This window comes from Dromiciops gliroides, chromosome 1, assembly GCF_019393635.1.
Source record: "Dromiciops gliroides isolate mDroGli1 chromosome 1, mDroGli1.pri, whole genome shotgun sequence".
NCBI classification, from domain to species: domain Eukaryota; kingdom Metazoa; phylum Chordata; class Mammalia; order Microbiotheria; family Microbiotheriidae; genus Dromiciops; species Dromiciops gliroides.
The window spans coordinates 78,079,641-78,102,227 of NC_057861.1; the positions used below are offsets into that span (position 1 = coordinate 78,079,641).

Consider the following 22,587-nt stretch of genomic DNA (forward strand, 5'->3'; position numbering starts at 1 on the left):
ATGGGAATGATAGAAGACAAAAATGGTAGAGACTTAACAGAATTAGGAAAGAATAAGTGGCAAGAATATATAGAAGAACTATTCAAAAAGGTTCCTAATAACACTGATAACCATGATGGGTGGTTACTAATCTAGAGCCAGATATGCTGAAGAATAAAGTCAAGTGGGCCTCAGGAAGCATTGTTAACAATGAGGCAGTGGAGGGGCAGAGCACCGTCCCTGGAGTCAGGAGGACCTGAGTTCAAATCTGGCCTCAGACACTTGACACTTACTAGCTGTGTGACCCTGGGCAAGTCACTTAACCTCAATTGCCTCACCAAAAAACCCCAAAACAAAACAAACAAAAACACAAACAATAAGGCAGTGGAGATAATGGAATTCTAGCTAAGCTATTTAAAATCCTAAAAGATGATGCTGTTAAAGTACTGCAGTTAATAAATCAGAAAATTTGGAAAACTCAACAGTGGTCACTGTATTAGAAAATATCAGTTTACATCTCAGTCCTAAAGAAGGGTAATACCAAAGAATGTAGAAATTGTTGAACAACTTCACTCATTTCACATGCCAGTAAGGTTATGCTTAAGATTCTTTCTGCAAGCTAGGCTTCTGTAAGATATGAACTGAGACTTACCAGAAGTGTAGGCTGGTTTTTGAAAGGCAGAGGAACTAGAGACCAAACTGCCAACATTTAGGGGATTATGGAGAAAGCAAGAAAATTCTACCAAAAAAAAATCTACTTCTGCTTCATTAAAGCTTTTGACTGTGTGGATTACAAAAAAATGTGGCAGATCCTCAAAGAGAGAGAAATACCAGATGATCCTTCTTGATCATCTCCTGAAGAACTTGTATGTAGGTCGAGAAGCAACTGTTAGAATTGAATATGGAACAACTGATTGGTTTAAGATCAGGAAGGAGTATGACAAGGCTGGATCTTTCCACCTTTTAATTTATCTATAAAGCACATCATACAAAATGCCAGGCTGGACAGATCAAAAGCAAGAATTAAAGTTTCCAAGAGAAGTATCAACAATCTCAGATATGCAGATAATACCACTCTAATGGCTTGATGGAGGTGAAAGAGTAAAGTGTAAAAGCTGGGGGCGGCTAGGTGGCGCAGTAGATAGAGCCCTGGCCTGGATTCAGGAGGACCTGAGTTCAAATCCGGCCTTAGACACTATCACACTTACCAGCTGTGTGATCCTGGGCAAGTCACTTAATCCCAATTGCCTCACACACACAAAAACAAAACCAAAAAACCCATACCCCCCGCCCCCCCAAACTCCTAAGATCATAGCAACTGGTCCCATCACTTCCTGGCAAATAGAAGGAGACAAAATGGAAGCAGTATCAGATTTTATACTAAAAAGCAGGGACATTACCTTGCCAACAAAGGTCCGTACAGTCAAAGCTTTGGCTTTTTCAGTAGCACTGTATGGCTGTGAGAGTCGGACTATAAGGAAAGTTGAGTGCTGCAGAATCGACACTTTTGAATTGTAGTGCTAGAGAATTTCTAGAGTTCCTTGGACAGCAAGGAGATGAAATCAGTCAATACTTACAAAAATTATCTATTGGAAGGACAAATATTAAGCTGAAATTTAAACACTTTGGCCACATGAGAAGACAAAACTTATTGGAAAAGATCCTAATGTTGGGGAAGACTGAAGGCAAAAGAAGGGACAACAGAGGATGAGATGGATAATATCATGGAAGCAATGAACATAAGCTAGATTACAGGAGATAGTGGAGGACAGAAGGGCCTGATGTGCTATGGTCCATGGAGTCATGAAGAATTGGACATAACCGATCAACTAAACAACAACATTCCCTTTCCTGGGATATACAACTCATGCTGTCTGTGTTCTACTATATATTCTCTAAAGAAGAAATACATAACATAAAGGAGGCCTTCTTCCAGTTTGTCACTGTTGTGGGTTTTTTTAAGCATATTGTGGGAAACAGAGCAGACTTGGATTGTCCATCTGTTATTTTTTGTTCTCAACAAATAACGGATTCACCTTCTTTTTCAATTATACATTTTCTGCAAAATATTCCAAATCTTGCAAGATTTCCAATATGGTGCAACCCACTTACATCTCCCATTTACCTCTTAATTGCCTGTTGGGTCACTTTCAACTAGGATTCTTCAGAGATCATGATGATTAAGAACCATATAGCATCACAAGGTAAACAATGATGTTAAAAAATATAATTAAATGAAACCGAAAAATCCTAACATTAACTTAGAAACATTTCATTTCTTTTGAATGCTAGCATTAAAGAAAAGCTTATTTAATTATAGCTAGGAGAGGTAGTAGGTTAAAACTTATAGAGATTTTGGAGAGGATGTCTAGGCATTAAACTTTTAAAATTTAATTTGTGTTTTAAATCAAAACATTTTTAAAAGCTTTATATTCTTTTGTCTTTACATAAAAGGCAGTGCTCTTTAATCTCATTCTTGGAATTCAACCCTCCTTATAACAATAAATATGTAAAACTGATATACAGTGACCATATCTGATTACATATACCATATTTCATATCTATAACACTACCACTCCCCTAAATCTTCACTGGGAGGAAGAAGTATTTCATAATCATTTCTCTAGGACTAAGATTGCTCACTACAATTAACCTGTCTGGGTATTTTCAAGGACTTTTCAGGTAGATGGTTTTGGCTTTTTCCAGCTATGACTCATTTTAAATGATACCTTTATTGAGGAAAAGACATGTATACCACTTCCACTATATAATTTGTAACTGGGGTCTTTATTTGGCACATAAACAGAGCAAAGAGAAGATCAGAGGAGCATAGAAAAAAATTTAAAAACATATATGTCAACAAATGAGAAAGAGATTCCTAATGCAGAGTTAATTGAGCTGTGAAAGACAGAGAAAAGTAGGGAGTAGAGTTTGTATAGAAACATTTTGGCAAAAATGGAAGTGTCGGCAGAAAAAATACTGGTCAGATAACAGTTCTCCATAGCAGATAGCAGGTGTTACTGTCAACACAAAATTGAGAGGCTGTTTTTTGAAGCAGCTCCTGAGATAAGGAACAACCAGTCATTTCTAAGCCACTAGCTACTCATGAGAAGATGTAAGTCATGTGTTTGTAATTCAGGAAAAGCCTGAAAAATGTTTAAAGGCAGCACACTGTAGTGATTAGAGGATTGAAGTTGGAGCCAGAGAAACCTAGAATCAAAGCTCATCTCACACACTAGATCAAGGTGGGCTTCAGTATCCTCATCTGTAAAATGAGTGGGCTGGACTTTTAAGGTTTTCCCTCTCTAAATCTATGATCCTATGACCTGTTATGACCACTGTCAAAGCCAACAACTTTAGGATTCCTTGAAGATAACCAAACCATTCATGGGTGGAAATCCAACTGTTTATTTGAGGCAGTCAGGTGGCACAAGGGATAAAGCACTAGACTTGGAAGTGAGGAAGACCTGAGTTCAAATCCAACCACAGACACGTATTAGCTGTGTGAACTTGGGCAGGCCATTTAAAGTCATTTAACCTGTTTGCTTCTGATTATTTATCTGCAAAATGAGGATAATAACAGCACCTATGTCCCAGGGGTGCTGCAAGGATCAAATGAGATAACATTCATAAAGTGTTTGGCACAAAGCAAGCTATATAAATAAATGCAAACTATATCAGCACCACCATCAACATCATCATTTACAAGGGGACATTCCTCAATGATGAAGGGATTACTTTAGCCATTCCACAATGGACCAGAGCATTCTACCATTCCATATCCCTTTCCAATAAAAAATCCCATCACTTGTTTTCTACCCTGTTGCAGCTCTATTACTCTCTCCTCTGATTCCTCTGCTCCCACTTCCCTGCTAAATCTTGCTTTTGCTGCAGTTCTCAAAGCCCTTCCCAAGGCCGTTCTTTTCTGTCCTTGTGCATACTGTATCCTCGTGTAGTTCCCCTTCCTTTGTAGACTTTATTCTTTTTATTCTATAACAGTAGACATGACTGTCCTTTTTAATTCAAAAGTCTGTGATTCTGAGACTACCAAACCTTATTTATTTTCATTACTGACAAGATAGGCCAAGGCCATCCTGGACAGGGGAGGAAAGAGATTAGCCCGAGGCTCTGGGTTCAGCCAGGGAAAGCCTGCTCACTGTTGACGTACACCTATTTTTGTTGTTATTATTAGAGAGATGTGCCCATAGGGAGGCAACATAATAGAAGAGAACAGAAAGTTCAGTTTTTCCTGTTTCATTTTCCCTTATATAATCAGAAAGAAAGTTAAATGTGAATATTTAAGAAGTTCAATCGCAAGGAACAGATAACTCTTGAGGAGTTGACTCTTTTTTTTTTGTTTGTTTTTTGTTTTTGTTTTTTTGAGAGGCAATTAGGAGTTAAGTGACTTGCCCAGGGTCACACAGCCAGTAAGTGTTAAGTGTCTGAGGCCGGCTTTGAACTTGGGTCCTCCTGAATCCAGGTCTGGTGCTTTATCCACTGCACCACCTAGCTGCCCCAGAGGAGTTGACTCTTAACAATGCCACTATTCCAGGCCTGGGTCACCAGAAGGCTTGTTTTCCATTGTGGTATTAGGAACAATGTCATACAGTCCATCCCACAGTGCCTCAGCAAAGCTAAAGAACTGAGGAAACTTCTTTATGCAAATGCCCACAAATCATGTCTTTTTCTTAGCTGTTGTAATTTATGAAATGTCCATTTAAAAAACAACTTTCAGCAGAGCAAAGATAGTGAAGTGGTATGCAGAAGATGGTATGAAGTTAAAAGATAAAGTAGACAAAACTATTCAACTCTTATCTGAATGGGCTGTCTCATCACGTCGAGGTGTTTAAACAGAATCTGGAGATCTATAGCAGTACCAATGACCTGGATCAAGGCACTGAGGCCATACTTATCAAATTTACATTGAGATGAAATTGGGAAGAAAAGTTAATGCAGTGAATAACATAACTAGAGTCTAAAAAGGCCTTGACAGACTAGCACAATGGACAAAACCTACTAAGATGAAATGCAAAAGTGAAAAATAAAAAATACTGTACTTCTGCTTTTTAAAAAGTATTTTATTATTTTCCAGTTACATATAAGAATAGTTTTCAACATTTGTTTTCACAGGATTTTTAGTTCCATTTTTTTTTCTCCTACTCTCCCTTCCCTCCCTACTCCCCAAGACAGAAAGCAGTCTGATAAAGGTTATATATGTACAATCACATTAAACATATTTCTACATTAGTCATCTTGTGAAAGAAGAATCAGAGCACAAGGGAAAAACCTCAAAAAAGAAGGAAAAAAAAACCCAGTCCAAAAGTAGAAACAGTATGGTTTAGTCTGCATTCATAATTCACAGTTCTTTTTTTTTCTGGATGTTGAGAACATTTTCTATCATGAGTTTTTTTAAACGGTTTTGGATCGTTGTACTGCTGAGAAGAGCCAAGCCTATCACCATTGTTCATCACACAATGCTGCTGTTATTATGTACAATGTTCTCCTGGTTCTGCTCCTCCCAGTCAGCATTAGTTCATCAAAGTCCTTCCAGGTTTTTCTGAACTCCTACTGCTCATAGTTTATTACAGCACAATAGTATTCCATTAAATTTATATACCACAACTTGTTTAGCCATTCCCCTATTGATGGGCATTCCCTTGATTTCCAATTCTTTGCCACCACAAAGAGAGCTGCTATAAATATTTTTGTACATGTGGGTCCTTTTCCCTTTTTTATGTTCTCTTTGGGATACAGATCTAGCAGTGGTACCATTGGGTCAAAAGGTATGAACAGTCCCATAGCCCTTTTGGCATAGTTCCAAATTGCTCTCCAGAACAGTTGGATCAGTTCACAGCTCCACCAACAATGGATTGGTGCTCCATTTTTTCCACAGCTTCTCCAACATTTATTATTTTCCTTTTTTGTCATATTAGCCTATCTGATAGGTGTGAGGTAGTATCTCACACTTCTGGGGTTTTTGTTGTTTTTTTTTGTTTGTTTGTTTTTAAAAATCAACTACACAGGGGCAGCTAGGTGGTGCAGTGGATAGATAAAGCACTGGCCTTGGATTCAGGAGGACCTGAGTTCAAATCTGGCTTCAGACACTTGACACTTAGCTGTGTGACCCTGGGCAAGTCACTTAACTCTCATTGTCCCGCAAAAAACCCCAAAAGATAAAAACCAAAAAATAATCCCCCCAAACTCAAATCAACTACACAGGTATAGGACAGATGAAGCATGACTAGAAAATGGTTCATGTGGAAAAAGATCTTGAAATTTTAGCGAACTACAAGTTTGGAATGATTCAATAATGTTACATGGATAGAAACAGAAAGGAGACAGATTTTGTTCTCATGAGGAGAGACTAGAGCTATCTAAAAGTGAAATGGGTTGCCTTGGTAGGATTTTAAGCAGAAGCTGGATAGTTACTTTTAGGGTTGATATAAGGGGGTTTTCTGTTCCAGCATAGGTTAGATGAAATGACTTTTCCACCTCTGAGAAAAAAGATTTTAGCAGTATATCTATATCTATATATCTATATATATTAGAAGCTGTCTCTAGTTCAGTTCTGCTCAACACTTTAATCAATGATTTGTATGAAGTTATTGCCATTAATATAATAGTCTGAGGATGACAATATCTGAGAAGAAAAGAACATTTAGTGCACTGAATGATAGAATCAAGAATCAAAATGTAAAATCTTTTAAGGGTCTGGAAAAATGGGCAAAAGCCAACAAAAGGACATTGATCAGTCATAAATGTAATGTGTTGCCTTCAGGTTGAAAAAAAAGCCAACTAGATAAACACAGAATGGGAGAGAATTAGCTTGCCTCATCATAACTACAAACATAAGCCAGTGTTGATATGCATATGCCTACCATTGGTTTTGAAAAATGCCAACCCTGGCAGAAAAGAAGCAAATGTATGTAGGGAAGGAGGGACAGCAAAAGGTAAAAAAGGATACTGATCTTGGAGCCAAAAGACCTAAGTTTGATTCTCCTCTCAGACACTTATTAGCTGTGTGACCCTCAGTTTCCTCCTGTGTAAAATGGGGATAACTGAATTTACACAACATACTGTAAGAAAAATATTATACAGATGTGATCTATTATGAGCAGACTCATTTACTCTTTTGTTATCCTAAGCATAAGCAAGTCCCTGGTACATGTAAGAAGGATAATAAGTTACGGACAGTCATCCACTGAGTCAATGGTATAGACTACAGTATGCTTCGCCACACTTTAGAAAAAACACTGACAAATTGCTACATATCTCTAGGAACCAAGATGGTGAGAGGACTGAGGGTCATGCCATATGAAGATGGGCTGAAAGAACTGGTGGTTTTTAGCCTGAAAAAGAAAAATCTTAGGAGGGATGTGATTGTTGTTTATTTAAAAACCTATCAAGTAGGAGAGTGTTTACTCTGGCTTTGCTTGGTCCAAGAGAGAAAATCTGAGAATAATGGGTATAAGTTGCAGAGATGCAGATTTCAGTTTGAAAAAAAACAACAACCAAACAACTTCTCAACAATTAGAGCTGTCCCAATATCACAGGGGGTTGTTCAGTGAAAACTCAACAACGACTCAACAATGATGAATCCCAGAGAGGAGATTCTTATTCAGATATGGGTTAGATGAGATCACCTCTCAGGTACCTTTCTGATTTGACAGTCTCAGATTCAATAAATTGAGGATGGATTATAGTGAGACTAGTCCTCCATTACAGTAAACAAAAATTTCTGGAGGGAATTGACAATCAAGAGATCTGGGAAGGATGCCACAGGCAAAAAAATAATTTCAGAAGGAAATAATACAAGAACCTGAAAGTTGGAAATCAGGATAGACACTAAGAAAGGATGGCATAGAAAATAAAGCACCTTTACAATGGGCTACTACCACACTGGAAAATACTAATGTCTGGACAAGGGAAGAGATCAAGGATTACTACTGTCCTTACTTTGGGATAGCATGCTAATGGTTCTGTACACAATATTGTACAAACAAGAAAGTGTGTCAGACAACAAACAAACCCATTATCTCTGGCACCTTTGCCTCAGAGACAGAGTAGAATGAGTCAGTGGAGCTAGAAGGTACTGTTGATCATGTGGGTAGATAGGAAATTATGAGAGACAAGAGGGAAATTTTTTGATTGTATTAATTAGGAAGTAGTTTTGTTTTAGGTTGGGAAGAAGGGTGAAGTCTTCTTCTTCTTCTTATTATTATTATGAACGGATGTGTCATGTAGCTTTCTGGAGTTTTAGTTTCTTCACCTCTCCCTAGCATATAGATAAGAGACAGGGAGCAGAAGTGTTATGGAAGAAGCTGCAGGGGTGAAAGAGAAACTAAGACCACAGTGAAGGATGAGATAATCAAAGGATGTGGATAGATTGCTGGATGATGTGAATAAGTAGAAGTCAGAAGTTGAAGACAGAGAAATCTGGAGAAGGGAATAAGGAATACATTACAGACAACGGAAATGATAGAGAAACATTTAGAAGGAAATCAAAGAAATAAGCCGGAGCAAGCACACCTGGCAAAATAGTTAATGTGAGAGAATGGTAGGGATAAAAGGATCCAACTCAATTCAGAAAACGTTCTTAAATGCCTTCTGCGCTCAGGACCCGGTGCTGGGAAAGATTTGGTTTAGTTAGGATACGGTCATTATGAAAATGGGAGTTTATAAATGAGATAACAGATATAGTTAACAAAAATACACAATTGTCAATCAAGTACATTGGAGAGGGGTAACAAAATAGTACCTGAGGACTAAGGAATAATAATAGTAGGTAAAAATAGCTAACATTTACATAGCACCTACTATGTGCCAGGTGTTGAACTAAGCACCTTACAATTATTACCTCATTTGACCTTCACAATTACCCTGGGAAGTAGGGGTTATTATTATCTCCATTTTACAGATGAGGAAACTGAAGCAGACAGAGGCCAAGTGAAACAGTGTCTGAATACAGATTTGAAATCAGGTCTTCCTGACTCCAGGACAGAAGCTCTAACCACTGTGCCCTGGGAAGTAAGGTTACTTCAAAAGGGATCCTAGACAACAGCATGGGATGCATTTGCAATTGCCAATAGCATAGTAACATATAGATTCCACCCCCTCTCTCATGGTAATTATACTCCTTGAGCATCATTGTTCATCATCCTTAGCATATAGTAGGAAGAAAAGAGAGCAGTTAGATGGTGAAGTAGATAGAGTGTCATGTTTAGAGATAAGAAGACCTTCCTGGGGGCAGCTAGGTGGTACCCTGGATTCAGGAGGACCGGAGTTCAAATCCAGCCTTAGATATTTGACACTTACTAGCTGTGTGACCCTGGGCAAGTCACTTAACGCCAATTGCCTCACCCCCCCCCCCCCCGACCTTTCTTCCTTACTAAAAATGTAGCCTCCAACACTTATTAGCTGTATGACCCTGGGCAAGTCACTTAACCCTCTCTGCTTCAGTTTCCTAAATGATTTAGAGAAGAAAATAGCAAACCACTCCAGTATCTCTGCCAAGAAAATCTCACATAGGGTCACAGAGACAATAGGTACACAACTGAAATGACTAAACAATAACAAAAGTAAGGAAAGAATACTAGTTCTGAGGCCCTGGTACAAAGCTAACCTGTTTTTTAGCACAGAAGTATCAATACTTAACATAAACAATTTCCTGTAGTATCATCACCTAGTCTCCCAACTGTATGCATGTATGTATGGGTGTATACATGTGTATGTACATATGTATATATGCATGTATGGATATATGATTAAAAGGAGGCAGAAAATTCTATCCTTTTAATGAGTGGTGGGGCTAAGTTACCTGGGAAAGGTAAGAACAGTAGGGATAAGGCTGTGAAGAGTGTTAGTATGACAGAGATTAGATAAAATGTGGAGATAAGAATAAGAGGCAACCAAAAGAAGGATTAAAAGAACTAACTTGAGGCTAACAGAGTGAATATACTAAAAAAACAACAAAAACAACAAAGAAAAAAACATCAATGGGAAATGGTTGCTATGTACAAGATTAGGTGCTAGATAAGGAGGGGGGAAAAACTGAAATAACTAATGAGATTAGTAGATCTAGGCTAACTCTTACATAGCTTGATAAAAAAGAAAGATGCTAAAAGGTTTGCTAAACAAAAAGACACACATCTTCAAGAAGAGATCCCTCAATATAATTCTAACAGTCACTTGGTGAAAGATGGAGAACTTTGTTTATCTTTGATGTTTCAGGACTTAGGGGTCTTTCCCCATCCACTGCATCTCAAAATACATTGAAGAGAACTCTTCTTTCTTTCCTAGTAAAAGACAGTTACCAAAAACAAGGAAGTAAATATTCACTACCTGTAATGGAGAAGCTGGCCTTCTGCATTGTAATCACGATAAATCTCATAGTCCTTCTCAAGGAATACTCCTGATGGGGAAGAACTGAAACAGAGCAAGAGGAAAAACGCATATTAGATTGAACAAAAGCAATTTCAACCAACATATGACAAAACATGGTTATCTTTGAGATTCACATTTCTTTGATTTAAGATTACACACGTCTGTGTGTATATGTGATGGTAACTTCAACACATTGCTCACTGGGACCCTGAGTTAGAAGGCACCTTAGTGCCCATCTAGTTCAACCTGAACCTAAACAAGAATTCCCTCTACAACATTCCCAGAAAGCTGTGGGAAAGCCATCACTTCCTGAGACGAGTCTAACTCATTAGGAAGCTTTGCCTTACTGAATTGTAGATATGTGCTTGTTTTATTTCCCTCTATCCCCCATTTCTGAGAGCAGAGACTCAAGATTTGATGGGTAAATGCTACAGGACAAGGCACTGGACCTGAAGTAAAAAGAGATAGGCTCAAAGAACTGCCTCTGGCTCTTACTAGCCATGCAATTTTGAATAAAATCACTAAACCTCTCTCATTTCTAAATGAGGTGGGGTTTTTTGAACATGGTCAATGCAGGCATTTGTTTTGCTTGATTGTACATATTTGTAACACATTTTGCTTTCTTATTGGGGATGGTGGAAAGGGAAAAGAGGAAGATAATGTGGTCTTTAAAATAAAACTATATATATACCTCAAATAACTTAGGTGTTTATGTGTGTATATACACACACACACATATATACATACATGAAAAAGCTAGAGTTTATTATTCAACTGTGTGAATACATACAAGCTTCAAAAGTTAAATTCCTAATTGACTCCCCCCTCCAAAAAAAAAAAAAAAGAGGAAAAAACCTCTCTATAAAAATATCCCTAGCATTTTTATTCATGAATCCTTCCAAATTGTAGTTTGTCATTGTGTTGACTGGAGTACTAAAGTCTTTCACAATATTATTCCTATTACAGAATTGTTCCCCTGGTTCTGCTCGCTTCATACAAGTGTTCCCAGGTTTCTCTGAAACCAACCCATTCAGTATTTCTTACAACACAGCAGTATTTCATCCCATTCATGTAACATAACTTGCTCGGCCATTTCCCAATAGATGCTCCCCTCAATTTTCAGTTTTTATTTTTTGCCACTGCAAAGAAAGCTGCTAATTATTTTTGTAAATATGGCTCCTTTTCAATTTTATTTAATCTCTTTGGAGTATGGACCTATAGCATTATCACTAGGTCAAAGAGTACACCACGTTCAATAGCTTTTTGAACACAATCTTCAACATTAATTTAACTTTTCCTACTTCAAGCATTTGTGTGATTTTATTAGTAATTTCATTTCCATTTTCATGTTGGCAATTATGTACATTCACAGCTATGAACAGCTGAGAAAAAAATGAGAGGCATAATGCAAGCAAGTCTGTGCAATGGCTGGCATCCTACTAAGTGCTTCCCTGGTCTTGTTCACCCTAATTTAAATATATATTTGTTGCATACTTTCATTGTTTATATTTAAAACTCAAGCTTTGTCAGCTTTTTTTTTTTGTAGTGGTTAAGAAATGGAAATCAAAGGAATGGCCATCAATTGGGAAATAGCTAAACAACCTGTGGTATATGATGGTGATGGAATATTATTGTGCTTTATTCAAACAGGATGATTTCAGAAAGGCCTGGAAAAACTTGTATGAACTGATCTACAGTGAAGTAAGCAGAACCAGGAGACAGCTGAGCACAATGACAGCAAAAGTATTTGAAGAAGAACTGTGAATGACAACTATTCTCAGCAATACAATGATCCAAGACAATCCCAAAGGAGTATTGATGAAACATATCTACCGCCAAAGAAAGAACCAATATTGATTGGATACAGACCAAAGCATGATATTTTTCACTTTCTTTCATTCTTTTATTCAATTTTTCTTTTACAAAATGAGTAATGTGGTAATATTTTACATAACTGCACATGTATAACCTATACATGATTGTTTGCTGTGATGGGGAGGAAGAAGGGGGGGAAGGAAGGAGGGATAGAATTTGGAACTCAAAATTTTAAATTAAAATGTTTATTGTTATTTTTTTAAAAACCCTCAAGCTTTGTGTTGCAATTATACCCCCAAAGCATAGTGCAAGTCCTTTGGGTTCCAAACACAAGTGTGCAAAGTTAGTGATGCAGCTTGGTGAGAAAATAAAAGTATTAGGATAAACTTCATTCTAGAATGTCTACAGCCACTGTTAGGAAATACTTAAGGAACTCAAACGTGCACGAAGCATAAGTCTATATCTATGTAGAGAGTAAATACAAATAAACATAAAGCAGTTATATACAAAGTAGTTTAGAAAGGCTCTAGGATTTGTGGGCTTTATGTTAGAAGGAAGAGATCACTAGCAGTTGGTGGAATGAGGAAGGGCTTAATTTTAGGCTTCCATTTGACTCTATGGTTTAGCACTGTATTCTTTTTTTTTTTTTTAAGTGAGGCAATTGGGGTTAAGTGACTTGCCCAGGGTCACACAGCTAGTAAGTGTCAAGTGTCTGAGCCCAGATTTGAACGCAGGTACTCCTGACTCCAGGGCCGGTGCTCTATCCACTGCGCCACCTAGCTGCCCCAGCACTGTATTCTAATAGAATTGAATCATGCTCCACCTAAGGTATTTTTTCAATGCCTGATTATGGCACAAGGACAGTCCTAGGATACTGAAGGTCATTCTAGCAGATCAGAAGCTCTGGCATGAGCTATGAAACTTGGAAGGTTTTGAACACAGAAACTTTGACAGACTATGTTGTTAATCCAAGGGCTGGCTGCACTAAGTAGAATATCAGTCACCAATTGATGAATTTTTTTTTCATTCTTAGCAACTCATAAAAACCATATATGAAAACAAAGAAGAGTAGAACTCAAGTCAATGAGCATGTATTAGGTGCCTAGTATGTGTCAGACCAGAACAAAAAAGGGAAAAAGACAGTCCTTCTCAAAAAGCTTACATAATGGTGAGGGGAAGGGAAACAGGTATATCCAACTCTTCTTGACCCCATTTAGGGTTTTCTTGGCAAAGATACTGGAGTGATTTGCCATTTTCTTCTCCAGCTCATTTTACAGATGAGGAAATTAAGGCAAGCAGGGTTAAGTGACTTGCCCAGGGTCACAGCTAGTAAGAGTCTGAGGCCAGATTTGAACTAAGGTAGATTACTCTGACTCCAGGCCTGGCACTCTATCTACGATGTCACCTAGTTGTACCTTGAAGCAAATGTCACTGATAGATTATTTCAAGTTGGTGTGTCCTTCACAATCTCCAATGCCATCCACTAGCCATGAAGGATAGTGTCAGTGGTGATGTCAAGACCTTGCTTTAAATGTGTTTCTTGTAAACAACACAATGTAGGATTTGGGCTTTTAATCTACTCTGTTATCTGCTTCTGTTTAATGGGTGAATTCATCCCATTCACATTTATATTTATGATGACTTTATTTCTCTCCATTCTATTTTTCACCTGTTTATCCTTCCCACTCTGACCCCCACCTTCTCCCTTCCCACAAATGTTTTACTTATGATCACTGCCTTCCCCAATGTCCCCTCCCTTGTATCTGTCTCCCCCCCACCTTCTATTATCACTGTCCCTTTTTGAACTTCCTTATAGGGTAAGATAGATTTCTGTATCAAACTGAGTGTGTTTGTTCTTCCCTCTTTAAGCCAACTTTGATGAGAGTAAGGTTTAATCTTTGCCCATATCCCCTATCTTCCCCTCCACTATGATAGTTTTTTTAATGCCTCTTTGTGTGTGTTCATCCCATTTAGTTTCTTCCCTCCTACTTCTTTGATGCAATTTCTTTTTAGCCCTTTATTTTGTTTTCTGTGGTGTCATATCATCAATGTCACCTTATGATCACACCCTCTGTGTACATATATTATTTCTAATCATTCTTATATTACAGTTTTTAAGACTTAAAAATATTATCATAGCTTAACTATTACCTTATGATCACAACCTCTTTACATATACTCCTAATTACACGAATAATTCCTTTTGCAATAAAGTTACTGAGACTTACAAATATTATCTTATCATGTGGGACTAGAAACAGTGTAACCTTGTTAAATTTTTTAGTTTTTCTTTTTTGTTTGTTTGGTTTTTGGTGAGGACTTTGTGGCCAAGGTCACACAGCTAGTTCAGTGTCATGTGTCTGAGGCTGGATTTGAACTCAGGTCCTCCTGAATCCAGGACCAGTGCTCTATCCACTGTGCCACCTAGTTGCCCCTACAGTTTTTCTTTTTTACCTTTTTATATTTCACTTGGATCTTGTATTTGGAAGTCAAATTTCCCATTCAACTCTGGCCTTTTAATCAGAAATACTTTAAATTCCTCTATTTTGTTAAATATCCATCCCCCCCCCCAAATAATATATTCAATTTTGCTGAGTATGTAATTCTTGGTTTGAAATCTAACTCCTTTGCCTTTTTTTTTTAAGGTTTGCAAAGTTCTTTAAATGTATCATCTTTTTTTTTTAATGTATAAGGTATTTTATTTTTTCCATTACATGTAAAGATAGTTCTCAACTTTTGTTTATACAACCTTTACAATTTCAGATTTTTCTCCCTTCCTCCCCTCCCTCCCCTAGACAGCAGGTAATCTGATATAGGTTATATCTATATATCTATATACATATACATATAGATATATATATATATACACACACACACACACACATATATATATACACATAATAACATTAATCCTATTTCTGCATTAATCCTATTACAAGAGAAAAAATCAGAGCAGTGATGCAAAACCTCAAAATAGAAAAAAAAAAAAACAGCACCCAAAACAAAAGAAATAGTATGGTTCAATCAGCATCTATACTCCACAGTTCTTTTTTTTTTTTTCTTGGATTTGGAGATCCTCTTCTATCATGAGTTCCCTGGAACTCTTCTGTACCACTGCATTGGTGAGAAGAATATAGTCCATCACAGTAGGTCAACACTCAATGTTGATGATACTGTGTACAATGTTCTTCTGGTTCTGCTCATCTCACTCATCATCAGCTCATGCAAGACCCTCCAGGTTTCTCTGAACTCCTCCTGCTCATCATTTCTTACAGCACAATAGTATTCCATTGTATTCATATACCACAACTTGTCCAGCCATTCCCCAATTGATGGGCACCCCCTCAACTTCCAATTCCTTGCTACCACATAAAGAGCAGCTATCAATATTTTTGTACATGTGGGTCCCTTTCCCCCTTCCATGATTTCTTTGGGAAAAAGACCTAAAAGTGGAATTGCTGGGTCAAAGGGTATGCACAGCTTTATCGCCCTTTGGGCATAATTCCAAATTGCTCTCCAGAATGGTTGGATCAGTTCACAGCTCCACCAACAATGCATTAGTGTTCCAATTTTCCCACAGCTTCTCCAACATTTATTTATTTTTTTTAATTTTGTGGGGCAATGGGGGTTAAGTGACTTGCCCAAGGTCACACAGCTAGTGTCAAGTGTCTGAGGCCGGATTTGAACTCAGGTACTCCTGAATCCAGGGCCGGTGCTTTATCCACTGCGCCATCTAGCTGCCCCTTCTCCAACATTTATTATCTTCCTTTTTTGTGATTTTAGCCAATCTGATAGGTGTCAGGTGGTACCTCAGAGTTGTTTTAATTTGCATCTCTCTAATCAATCCTTTGCCTTTTGGTATATTATATTCCAATCCCTGTGATTCTTTAATGTGTAAACTGCCAAATCCTGTATAATTCTGACTGTAGGTCTGTGGTATTGTAAAGAATTAATTGTTATTTGAGGTTTTTATGACCCCATCTTTTGGCTAGAATTTAAAAAACCTCAGTGAGCGCATAGGCCTGGGGCATGGGTTGTAGCCGTCGCCATGGCACTGGCACCTCCCATCATCACCACTCGCTGATGCCTACGTGGGCCTGGCAAAATTATAATGATTGGAAGCCCGCAGTCATGTGACTGTCAGAGCGGCCAGCCAATTGGCTGGGGGCTGTGTGTGGTCAGCCTGGGGTCTTCTGGGAAGAAGAAAGGTATTTTGTCATTCTAGCTTGAAGCTGGAAGGTGATGGGATGCTGCTGTATGTTCTCAGCTGATTCCTGGGCAGTGGTGTGATTCAGGTTGTATTATTTCCCTTTTCCCATTTTATTTCCTTTCCCTTAATCCTACTGATCCTGTTTGTGTGTGTGTGTTTTTTTTAAGTTCATTCTTGTTAAATAAATCCTGCTCTGTCTTGAGGGAGGCTGTCAGTCTCCTTCTTTGCCACAATATTGTGGCAAGCTGCCTAGCTAACACTCCCCAATTAAAAATTGGTCCCTACAGTATTTGAATTGTTTCTTTTTGGTTGCTTGCAATACTTTTGCTTTGATCTGTGAGTTTTGAAATTTGGCTATGATGTTCTGGGGAGTTTTCATTTTGGGATCTCTTTTAGGTGGTGATTGGTGGATTCTTTCGATTTCTATTTTGCCCTCTTGTTCTACTATTTCAAGGCAAGTTTCTTTGATAATTTCTTGAAAGATATTGTCTAGGCTCTTTTTTTGGTCATGGCTTTCAGGTAGTCCAATATTTCTTATGTTATCTCTCTTGGATCTATTCTCTAGGTCACATGTTTTTTTCAATAAAAAAATTTTACATTTTCTTCTATTCTTTTGTTTTTCTGATTTTGTTTTTACTGCATCTTGATGTCTTACAGAGTCACTAGTTTCCATTTGTTCAATTTTAATTTTTAAATAATTGTTTTCTTCAATGACTTCTTGTAATTCCTTTTCCATTTGGCTAAATCTGTTGTTGTTTTTTTTTTTTAAGTGAGGCAATTGGGGTTAAGTGACTTGCCCAGGGTCACACAGCTAGTAAGTAGTAAGTGTCTGAGGCTGGATTTGAACTCAAGTACTCCTGACTCCAGGGCCGGTGCTCTATCCACTGCGCCACCTAGCTGCCCCTAAATCTGTTTTTTAGGGAGTTATTTTCCCCAGTAATTTTTTGTATTTTTATATTATTATTTTGTATTTCTTTTTCATGATTTTCCTGCATCGCTTCCAATCTTTTCTCAACTTCTCTAATTCAATTTTCAAAGTCCTTTTTAAGTTCTTCAACAAATTTATTTTGGGCCTGAAACCAATTTGCACTTCTCTTTGAAGTAGCCATTTTGTTACTGTCCTCTTCTATGTTTGTGCCTTGATATTTCCTCTCATTGAAGTAGCTGTCAATATTGAAACTTAAAAAAAATTTTTTTAAAACTCATTTTTGTGCCAGCCGCTTACTGAGTTTACAAGAAACACATTTAAAGCAGAGTGATACACATAGTGTAAATGTAAAGGGCTGGAACAAAATCTATTATGCTTCAGCTGAAGCAAAGAAAGCAGGGGTAGCAATAATGATTTCAGATAAAGCAAAAGCAAAAATAGATCTAGTTAAAAGAGATAAAAAAGGAAACTATATCTTGCTGAAAGGTACCATAGACAATGAAGTCATATCAATACTTAACATATATGCACCAAATGGTATGGCATCTAAATTTTTGAAGGAGAAGTTAAATGAGTTACAGGAGGAAATCGATAACAAAACTATTCTGGTCTGGCACCTTAACATTCCCCTCTCAGAACTGAATAAATCTAACCGAAAAATAAATAAGAAGTTAAGCAAATGAATTAAAATTCTTGAAAATTAGATATGATAGATTTCTAGAGAAAACTGAATGATAATAGAAAGAAATATACCTTCTTCTGAGCAGTACATGGGACTTACACAAAACTGACCATGTATTAGGGCATAAAAATCTAACAACCAGATGCAGAAAAGCTAAATGATAAACACATCCTTTTCAGATCATAATGCAATAAAAATTACATCCAATAATGCACAATTGAAAATGAGATTAAAAACCAATTGGAAATTAAAATAATCTGATCCTAAAAATCAAGTGGATCAAAGAACAAATCAGAGAAACAATTGATGATTTCACTAAAGAAAATGGCAATGATGAGACAACATACCAAAATTTATGGGATGCAGCAAAAGCAGTTCTTAGGGGAAAATTTCTATCCCTAACTACTTACATCAATAAAATAGAGAAAAAGCAAATAAATAATTTGGGCATACAAACTAAAAACAACAACAACAACAACAACAACAAAAACCCCTAGAAAATGAACAAATTAAAAATCCCCAGCTAAACACTAAGTTGGAAATCCTGAAAATCAAAGGAGAGATTAATAAAATTGAAAGTAAGAAAAGCACTGGATTAATAAATAAATAAATTAATAAATAGATTTCGTGAAAAAAAAAACAATAAAATAAACAATTGATTAATTTGATAAAAAAAGAAAAGAAACCAAATTACTAGTATCAAAAATGAAAGGGGTAAAATCACCACCAATGAAGAGGAAATTAAGTCAATTATTAGGAATTATTTTGCCCAATTATATGCCAATAAATTTGACAATCTAAATGAAATGGATGAATATCTACAAAAAGATAAATTACCCAGACTAGCAGAAGAAATAAAATACTTAAATAATCCAATTTTAGAAAAATAAATTGTTCAAATCATCAATGAACTTCCTAAGAAAAAATCTCCAGGACCAGATGGATTCACAAGTGAATTCTACCAAACCATCAATGAGCAATTAATCCCAATTCTATATAAATTATTTGAAAAAATAAGTGAAGGAGTCCTACCGAACTCCTTTTATGAGACAAATATGGTGCTGATACCCAAACCAGGAAAAGCCAAAACAGAGAATGAAAAGTATAGACCAATCTCGCTAATTAATATTGATGCAAAATTTTTTAATAAAATACTAGCAAATAGATTACAAAAATATATCACAAAGACCATACACTATGATCAGTCGGGATTTATACCGGGAATGCAGGGCTGGTTCAATATTAGGAAAACTATCAGCATAACTGACCATATCAATAACAAAAGCAATAGAAATCATATGAATATCTCAATAGATGCAGAAAAGTAGAGCGCCCATTCCTATTAAAAACACTAGAGGGTGCAGCTAGGTGGCACAGTAGATAAAGCACCAGTCCTAGATTCAGGAGGACCTGAGTTCAAATCCAGACTCAGACACTTGACACTTACTAGCTGTGTGACCTTGAACAAGTCACTCAACTCTCACAGCCCTACCCCCACTCACCCCCCCAAAAAAAACCACACTAGAAAACAGGAATAAAAGTTTACCTTAAAATGATAAGTACTATTTATCTAAGACCATCAGCAAGCATTATCTGTAATGGGGATAACCTAAAAGCCTTTCCAAGCCAATCAGGAATGAAGCAAGGATGTCTATTATCACCTCTATTATTTAATATTGTAATTAGAAATGTTAACTATAGCAATAAGAGAAGAAAAAGAAATTAAAGGAATTAGAATAGGTAATGAGGAAACAAAACTATCACTCTTTGCAGATGATATGATGTTATACTTAAAAATTTGTAGAGAATCAACTAAAAAGCTACTTGAAATTAACAACTTTAGAAGAGTTGCAGGATACAAAATAAATCCTCATAAATCATCAGCATTTCTATATACTGCTAATAAAGTCCAGCAACAACAGATGGAAAGAGAAATTCCATTTGAAATAATTATGGCCAATATAAAATACTTAGGAGTCTACCTCCCAAAACAAACACAGCAACTATATGACCAGAACTACAAAACACTTTTCACACAAATAAAGTCAGATCTAAATAACTGGAAAAATATTAATTGATCATGGGTAGGCAGAGTCAATATAATAAAAATGACAATCCTACCAAAGTTTATTTATTTAATGCTATATCAAACTATCAAAAATATTTTATAGTGCTAGAAAAAATAATAACAAAATTCATCTGGAAAAACAAAAGTTCAAGGATATCATGGGAATCAATGAAAAAATACAAAAGAAGGTGGTCTAGCAGTACCAGATCTCAATCTGTACTATAAAATGGTAATTATCAAAACAATCTGGTATGGGCTAAGAAATAGAGAGGTAGATCGGTGGAACAGAATAGATAGAAACAACATTACAGTAAATGAGTACAGTAATCTAGTATATGATAAACCCAAACATCTAAGCTTTTAGAACAAAAACTCATTATTTAACAAAAACTGATGGGAAAACAGTATGGCAGAAATTAGGTATAGACCAACATCTCACACCATATACTAAAATAAGGTCAAAAAGGATACATGATTTACAAATAAATGATGATATCATAAGGAAATTAAAGGTGCATGTAATTGTCTGTCAGATTTATGGGTAGGGAAAGAATTTAGGACCAAAGAAGATATAATGAATAAAATTAAATGTAAAATAAATAATTTTGATTATATAAAATTAAAAAGCTTTTGCAAAAACAAAATTAATGTAACCAAGATTACAAGGCAAGTAGAAAATTGGGAAAGAATTTTTGAAACAAATATCTCTGATAAAGGCCTCATTTCTCAAATATATAATGAACTGTCAAATTTTTAAAAATACAAGCCATTCCCCAATTGACAAAGAATTTGAACAGGTAGTTTTCAGACAAAGAAATCAAAGTTATCAATAATCATATGAAAAATGCTCTAGATCATTATTGAGCAGAGAAATACAAATTAAAACAACTCTGAGGTATCACCTCACACCTATCAGAGTGGCAAATGTAAAAAGAATGGAAAATATTGGTTGTTGGAGGGATTGTGGGAAAAGTGGGATGCTAATCCACTGAAAAGATTCAACCATTTTGGAAAGCAATTTGGAAATATGCCCAGAGGGCTACAGAATTGTGCATACCCTTTGATCTAGCAATACCACTACTTGGTTTATACCTCAAAGACATCCCCAAAAAGAGAAAAAAAAAACCCATTTGTACAAAAGTATTTATAGCAGCTCTTTTTGTGGTGGCTAAAAATTGGAAATCAAAGGAATGCCTGCCCATCAATAGGGGAATGGCTAAACAAACTGTGGTATATGATGGTAATGGAATATTATTGTAGAGTAAGAAACGACAAAAAGAATGACTTCAAAAAAACTTGGAAAGACATGTATGAAATGATGTATTGGGAAGTGAGTAGAACCAAGAGAACACTGTACACAGAGACAGCAATTTTTTTGATGAAGAACTGTGAATGACTTGACTATTCTCAACAGTACAGTAATCTAAGACAATCCCAAAAGAATATTGATGAAACATACTATCCACCTCCAAAGATAGAACTGATATTGATGGGACAGACTGAAGCATGCTATTTTTCACATTCTTTCATTAAGTGACAAATATGGTAATGTTTTGCATGATCATATATGTATATCCCATATTGGATTGTTTGCCACTTTGGAAGGGAGATGGGGAGGGAGGGAAGGAGAGATAGAGATTGGAATAGAAAAATAGAAATAAAAATATTTAACTTAAAAAAAAAGGTGGGGGAAGGATGTGTTGGGAAGGGTACAGGATGTATATATGTATCTATATACACACATGTAAATATGTATGTTGTGCATATATGAAGTATTTAGGTATTATTCATATAGTAATTATATTTAAACATATTTTTCATATATATTATTTATACAAATTGATATGTATATGTTATTTACCTGTATTTAAAAAACCTGCCTGTTTATTAAAAAAAAAGGGAGAGGAAGGATTCAAAATACTAAGTTATATGTACTATAATATATCTAGATATATCTAAATGTGATGATGTAGAAAATATACACTACATATGTCATATGTGTGTATATGTATATCTATGTTTGATATATGTATAAAATTTAATTATCTCACACACACACACACACACAAAGACCTTGCCAGTTTTAGTGTCTTCTGACAGCAACAACCTCTCCAATGGTTTTAAGAAGGTGGCCAAAGCAGAAAGGTTTACAGCAGTATAGCACACAGTAAAACTCCCTTACACTGCCATCTGACACAGTAGAAGATAAGATTCAGGTTAAAAATGTCTTAGTTTTTTTTTTTTTTTAAGGGGCAATGAGGGTCAAGTGACTTGCCCAGGGTCACACAGCTAGTAAAGTGTCAGGTGTCTGAGGCTGGATTTGAACTCAGGTCCTCCTGACTCCAAGGCCAGTGCTTTATCCACTGCGCCACCTAGCCGCCCTCAAAAATGTCTTAGTTTTAAGAATTTTATTTGCTGTACAATATTTATGGTATTGTAGATTTCATTTATTACAAAAGAAGAATATTGTCTGAAAGCATTTTTTTAAAAAATTGAGATAGTACAAAAAGCCACAGAATTCT

General features: G+C 36.3%; 1 protein-coding gene across 4 annotated transcripts in view; it reads right to left on the bottom strand.

Moving 5' to 3' along the window:
• The window catches only part of ARHGAP39 (Rho GTPase activating protein 39), a 399,852-nt gene that overhangs the window by 126,647 nt on the left and 250,618 nt on the right, over positions 1 to 22,587 (bottom strand). For all 4 annotated transcript variants that reach the window (XM_043976255.1, XM_043976256.1, XM_043976257.1 and 1 more), the window contains one exon: positions 10,321 to 10,404. In XM_043976255.1, coding sequence (XP_043832190.1) covers positions 10,321 to 10,404 — 84 coding nt within the window. The remainder of the gene's footprint in view (positions 1 to 10,320; positions 10,405 to 22,587) is intronic.